This window comes from Malus domestica, chromosome 03, assembly GCF_042453785.1.
Source record: "Malus domestica chromosome 03, GDT2T_hap1".
Lineage (NCBI taxonomy): Eukaryota > Viridiplantae > Streptophyta > Magnoliopsida > Rosales > Rosaceae > Malus > Malus domestica.
Genome location: NC_091663.1, coordinates 26,670,093 through 26,676,908, shown reverse-complemented (window position 1 = coordinate 26,676,908; position 6,816 = coordinate 26,670,093). Strand labels below are relative to the sequence as shown.

General features: G+C 44.8%; 2 protein-coding genes across 2 annotated transcripts; both read left to right on the top strand.

The window, feature by feature from the left end:
* The first annotated feature begins 4,893 nt into the window (after positions 1 to 4,893).
* LOC139194772 (uncharacterized) lies at positions 4,894 to 5,583 on the top strand. Its single transcript, XM_070819678.1, has one exon. It carries the CDS (start codon positions 4,894 to 4,896, stop codon positions 5,581 to 5,583), a length of 690 nt encoding a protein of 229 aa, XP_070675779.1.
* A 312-nt stretch (positions 5,584 to 5,895) lies between these two features.
* On the top strand, positions 5,896 to 6,561 carry LOC139194771 (uncharacterized). Its single transcript, XM_070819677.1, has one exon. The coding sequence runs from the start codon at positions 5,896 to 5,898 to the stop codon at positions 6,559 to 6,561; it is 666 nt and encodes a 221-aa protein (XP_070675778.1).
* The last annotated feature ends 255 nt before the right edge of the window (positions 6,562 to 6,816 follow it).

The window sequence follows — 6,816 nt, the reverse complement described above, 5'->3', positions numbered from 1 at the left end:
GATATGTTGTAGTTCACAAGCTGAGGAAAAACTTCAATGAAGAAAGCATGCTGATCTGAGCAAGAGAAAATAGAGTTTCAAAGCTCACAACAAATCTGACGGGTTGACAGACAAATGATAAACAGTCACTCATCATACCTAGATTTCTGGAGTTATACTGCTCCGAGGGACCTCAAATTTGGATATGTTGTAGTTCACAAGTTAGGGAACAACTTCGATGAAGAAAGTATGTTGATCTGAACAAGAGAAAATGGAGTTTCGAAGCTCACAACAAGTCTGACGGATTAACAGAACATTGATGAACAGTTACTCATCATACTTGAATTTCTGAAGTTGTACTACTCCGATGGATCTCAAATTTGGATATGTTGTAGTTCACAAGATAAGGAAAAACTTTCATGAAGACGACTTTGCAATCTGAGCTATAGAGAAAGGTGTTATCTTGCATCCACTCAGGCTGATTAGTGGAAACGAAAAGCAATTCCACCAAAGAAAAGATGAAAAAGAGAGAAAAGCTACTAATTGCACTTGATCTTGTCTAGTCAATAGCATGCAGCATCAAACACACAAAAGTTGGAAATATTTTTAGATAAAGCATATACGAATGTGTGACATCGAAACAAGAATTCGTTACTTTGACAAATTAGTAACACGCGAGACACCTCATTCGGCAACTCTCTTCGCCTGAAGACTTGGGGGACTCCCACCATATGCTACTACACCTTGATACTCGGCAGTCTCACAACCACTCAGTGACTTGGATTTTTCAAGTCTCCAACCGAGAAGTTTTCCTCACTCGGGAAATTAAGGGAACACTACCTCAAACTACATGCTTCACTCACAAAGCTTCAACAATACAGGTTTCAACAAAAGCAAAAATTCAAAGAACTTTATGAAGAAGGCTTTGGTGTATTTAACACAATATGTTGAAATGAAGCAAAGCTTATTTATTAATATTTTCGATAAGCCACAAATATGTACATATACATGAGTCAAAATAAACAAACAAAAGGGAGCCTTCACAAAGGTTGCTTAGGGGAAGTCTCAGCAGTCGGTAGAGCCCCAGAAAGAGAAAGCACCGGAGGGTGATTATCCGGAGCCTCAGTACTTGACAAAACCCCAGAAGGAGGAGGCATTGGAGGTTCATCATTTGAAGCTTCATTACCAGGTACAACCCTAGAGGACGAAGGCAATAAATGCCTTTGGAACAAACCCACAAACCGCTGATGATCAAGTAAAACCTTACCATCAGATTCCTTCATCTGGTCAAGCTTCCTCTTCATGTTTGTAGCATAGTCATGGGCGAGCCGGTGCAACTGCTTATTCTCATGCTTGAGCCCTCTAATCTCCTGTTTGAGACTCATCACTTCAGCAGCCAATGATTCAACTTGGCGGGTTCTAGCAAATAGGCGTTGGGCCATATTAGACACAGAACCTGCACACTGAACACTAAGAGCCAGAGAGTCCTTAACAGCCAACTCATCAGACCGTTTGGAAAGTAGTCTATTATCTTTGGGAGTGAGAAGGTTCCTGGCCACCACTGCAGCGGTCATATCATTCTTCATCATAGAATCCCCAACGGTAAGAGGACCAGTAGGGGATATGAAGGATGGGCGCCATATGTTGTCTGGAGAAGGCGTGGCTGTCTCTTCTCCAAGGTTCAAGTCAAAACGACGGTCGGAGGGTCCAGACATTTTCAAATGTGTTGAAGAAGGAAGAGGTCAGACAAATCAAGATCTTAGAAGTGCAAGAAATGAGCTTCTACTGGTAGAGATTCAAGTGTGCTGTGGAACTTAATGCCAGCCTCTATAAAAATCTGCACTCGACGGAGCTTCAGAAATCGAAGAGGCGTTTGCTTTCTCAAAAGCTGGGCTGCTCAGAGACCACGAGGGCCGATCTCAGAAATCGAAGAGGCGTTTGCTTTCTCAAAAGTTGGGCTGCTCAGAGACCACGAGGGCCGATCTCAGAAATCGAAGAGGCGTTTGCTTTCTCAAAAGCTGGGCTGCTAAGAGACCACGAGGGCCGATCTCAGAAATCGAAGAAGCACCTGCTTTTTCAGCCTCGTCAGCACCTGTCACATGCACACTCAGCTTTGCGGAAATTACGGGCAATCTGTCGAAGATTTCTGGTGAAGTAGAAAGCACGTGAATCTTACTGTTCAATCACCGCTCTCCATATGCACCATCAACTCCTCGGGTACCACATATAACTTTGTCAAAGATCTCTGACAAAGTTTAGGCACGAGAATTTCGAAGTTCCAGCTACCCTACTATTACCCATAAGGGTAAAGGAACAGCACCACTGCTTGACAACTGGAAAGTCCCTATGTGTGTCGACCTCCGGGTTTTGCGGCAAGACAGGTTGGCAAGAACGTCCAACCTTTACTCACATTCGAGAAAAGACTCTCAACATAATTACTTTCTAAAAAACCGGAGTAGCACCGCTTTCCGAATCTCGAGAGTCAGATCCTCGACGGGATTGCTTGTTCGAAAACCGAAGAGGCACAACTCTCAGAACTTCGAGAGCCAGATTTCCTTAGATAAAGCTTGTCTGTAATCTTCACACGTAACATCAGCTTTCCAGATACCACATACCACTTTTTCAAAGTGCTCTGACAAAATTAAAACACGTGAAGCTGGCAGCTCCCACTACATTGCTGTGACCAAGAAGGGTAAAGGAATAACATTACTACTTGTTATTGGGAAATCCCTATATACATTGACCTCCCTCCTCAACGGACAGGCAAACCTGCAAAAATGCTCAACCCTTTCTCGCATTCGAAAAGGCACCCTCAACATAACATCTCGAAATACTCAGCTTTATTTCCCCCCGATAATACCTCAGCAAATAAGCCACACCAAGAACAAGAGTATCTCATATCATCAGGGTCGAAAGCAAGAGTATCCCATATCATGCTTTCTCCCTATCTTTGTCTTTGTCCTTGTCCACACCTGCAGGACAAGGAGAAAGAGAGCAGTCAGTCGGAACCTGAAATCAAACCTCCAATTTGGAACTGACTGCCTGGAGCCTTTGCCTGGTTGCTTACTTAGCATTGCTCTCGAGTACTCATCCTCAACTGCTGTCAAGGTCACGAATTCCACCGGCAAATACCTCATGACAGTTGATCAGATATTGGCTCTTTACACTGAAGCTGCCAAGCGTGGATGGGTCACTATGAAGGAATGTTCTGAAGGATCATTTAAATGCAAAGGTTGCACACCACTTCTGCCATGCAAAAGATTGAAGCAGAAGGTTCAACGGTGAGCTGAAACAGATCACTACAGCACGACACCTTTCCATACCACATTCATTATTCCGTCAACAGCAAAAGTATCCCATATCATCAAGGTCGAACGTACTCTAGATTTGATGGACTTGTTTTGACCCTCAAATTTTTGAGTCGGCCTTATACTCTGAAGGGCACCAGAAAACCCTCCAGCACAGTTCAAGAATAAGCCTGTGGAAAGTTACTTCTTCAAAAGCAAAAGTATCTCATATCATCTCTTATCCATTTGCTTCTCCTTATCCTGGCAGTTGAATGAGAGACAAGGAGAATGAGAACAATCAACCGGAAGCCGAAGTCAAACCTCTGATCCTGGGTTGCTTACTTAGAAGTTTGACTGCTTACCTTGTCTGTCACCTCTTTCGGCAGATCTCCTAGCTCGGCGACTTGGGGGACTCCTACTATAGGGTTTGTATCACACTTGACTAAGCCTGAAACTACAACTAAGCTTCAAGTGAAATTGATACATTACCTTGTGCGTCAACATCAGCTAAATACACCATTCCCGGATGGAGGAAAAGTACTTCCAGAGAAGGGCAGATGAAGATCAGACCACACTTCGGTACTTAGAAGTTTCGTGATTACTCAAGGGATTGGATCTTGCAAGTCCCCAACCGAGGAGTTTCCCTCACTCAGGAACTTAGGGGAGCACTGTTTGTACCATACTTGACCAATCCCGAAACTACCGAGCACCGGCCAACGCTATACTGTCAAGGACCCAGAAGAGTTCCCCTCCGACCAGGAGGCCAATCACTACTCGACACGTGTCAAGATTAGAAGCCAATCAGAGCGCAGCACGTGTCAACATCAAGAACCAATCATAACATGACACATGTCAATGTGACAAAGCTACAAGTTTTTCTATAAATAGGGGTCATTCCCCCACAATATTGCCTAATGCCATTTTGTGTTAAATCATTCACAAGAACTCACTAAATTGAGAGCTTGATCCTTTGTACTTGTGTAAGCCCTTCACTACTAATAAGAACTCCTCTACTCCGTGGACGTAGCCAATCTGGGTGAACCACGTACATCCTGTGTTTGCTTCTCTGTCTCTATTCATTTACGTACTTATCCTCACTAGTGACTGAAGCAACCAAGCAACCAAGCGAAGGTCACAAAACCTGACACTTTCTGTTGTACCAAAGTCTTCGCTGATTTTGTGCATCAACAGTGTATATTCCCGTTTTAGCGCACGGAGGAACGTGCCCTCTCGACTAGGCCCACGGGCAAGTATACATTCACGGTTGGGGCCACGCTTTGATAATCAACGTGGACAGCCTTCCAGGCAAAGCATTTATTCGCGGTTAGGCCTGCAATGAGTATCCTTCACATCACATCGGAGCAGGCAACCTGACAAACGGAAGGAAACAATCGTTCAATCCGGCTCTAGTTCAACCGATAGCCTGCAAAGAAATCCCTCGCCTGCTAGGAATCTATCTCATACATTGCAGCCACGGCATAGACGAGCCGAGCATGAAGAAGAGCAGCCTAGACCGGCAAGTAAAGACCAGAGGCAGCCGAAGGCTCCGCTACCCCAACAAAGGCAAATCCAAGAAGAGGTAGAAAGGCTTTTCAATGAACAGATGCGTGATTTTCGACGTAACGAAATGGTTGATGAAGCACTAAGGCGAGATATGACCAGCATAAGTAGGTCACCTTTCACGGATGAGATCGAGCAGGCAGAGCCTCCACGCAAGTTTAGCATGCCGCACTTCACATCTTTCAAAGGAGACGGGGATCCCGAAAGACACTTGAAGCATTACCGAAGTACGATGGTCCTTTATCGGAATAATGACACCCTTATGTGCAAAATATTCGCCACTACTTTACAAGGTGAGGCACAAGATTGGTTTCATACCTTGCCGACGCAATCCATCCAGAATTTTGATGATCTTTCCTTGGTTTTCACCAAAGAATACTCATCTTATCGTTCGATCAAGAAAAAGTCTTATCACTTGTTCAACGTAAAGAAAAACCCAAAAGAGTCACTTCGCGATTACGTTAAGAGATTCAAAGCAGAGAAGGAGAAGATCGTCGGATGCGATAACTTGATAGCAAGTGCAGCCTTCCAAAAAGGACTTCCAGCAGACCACCCACTGTTTGGAGAAATGATCATGAAAGAAGACCTAACTCTAGCAGATTCCTTTACTCTGGCAGAGAAGCATGCATTTTGGGACGAGGCTCGACAAGCAGAAAAAGCGTCTGAACAGCCTCGAAAAGAGTCGGCAGCAGCTCAAAGGAAGGAAGATGGAAAACAGCCCAACAAGGGCAGGCATGAGGTCAAGCGCAGAGACTGACCCACAACCAAAGAAGGCCCGATAACCAATAGCTATTCTAAATTCTCAATTCGGATTCATCAAATCCTTCGTGACATCAAGAACGAACCATGGTTCAAGTTACCGAAACAATCGAAAGGAGATACTTCCAAGTTGGACCACACCAAGTATTGCGCATTCCACTGAGGTCCTGGTCACATAACCGACGACTGCTATACTTGGAAGAACTACCTAGAGAAGCTCGTGAAAGAAGGCAAAGTCGATAGATACTTAGACAAGCTAGCTGCGCAGCCTAAAAGGAATGCAGACGGCGATGATGAGCCACCAACCAAGATGATTCGAATCAATGGCATTTTCACTGAATCTGAGCACTTGGGGACCACTAATAACTCCAAAAAGAGGAAGATTCAGCAGGCTTTAGTAATCTCACAAGTTCAAGCAGTCGATACCCAACCTGGACCTATTATTGGCTTCACTGAGCAGGATGCGGAAGGAGTCGACTTCCCACACGACGATGCACTAGTAGTATCTGTCCAACTAGCCCATGCTATAGTCGACAGGATGATGGTTGACAATGGAAGTGCAGTCAACCTACTTCAACTTTCAGTCATTCAGAAAATGGGCCTGGAAAGTACAATCATGCGCCGGGAAAAAGTACTTACTGGATTCAACGGACACACCTCAACTACCATCGGCCATATCACACTTGACGTGAAAACACCGCCAGTCGTCTCAAAGCAAACGTTCACGATCGTAAGCGATCCATCTCCCTACAATGGGATTCTTGGGAGACCTTGGTTGATCAAGCTGGATGCCGTCACTTCCGTTAAGTATAAAAAAATTCGATTCCGCATCCCGGGAGGAGAAGTCGGAGAGATCAAATCTGACCAGGTTTCATCTCGATGGTGCACTGTGCAAATGTTGAAAGAATCAAAGAAGAATACCTTTACCCCCATAGAGGTTACCGAAGTCCAAAAAGACAAAGAGACTACCAAATAGCAATTACAGCAGGAGGATCGAGAATATGGCGCCCAAGTAGACGAGATAGGATGGAAACCCGAAGAGGACGCCGAAGACGTCATTCTTGATCCCCAGTAGCTGGAAAAGACGACCAAAATTGGCTCACGACTAAGCCCAGCCGAAAAGGAGGAACTTACTATTTTCCTTAGAGAAAATTGAGATGTCTTCGCATGGTCACCATCCTACATGCCTGGTATTGACCCCAAGGTGGCTTGCCACAAGCTGCACGTTGAT

Coding starts and splice junctions, on each gene's coding strand:
- LOC139194771 (XM_070819677.1), top strand. CDS start 5,896: ATGATTCGAATCAATGGCATTTTCACTGAATCTGAGCACTTGGGGACC.
- LOC139194772 (XM_070819678.1), top strand. CDS start 4,894: ATGGTTGATGAAGCACTAAGGCGAGATATGACCAGCATAAGTAGGTCA.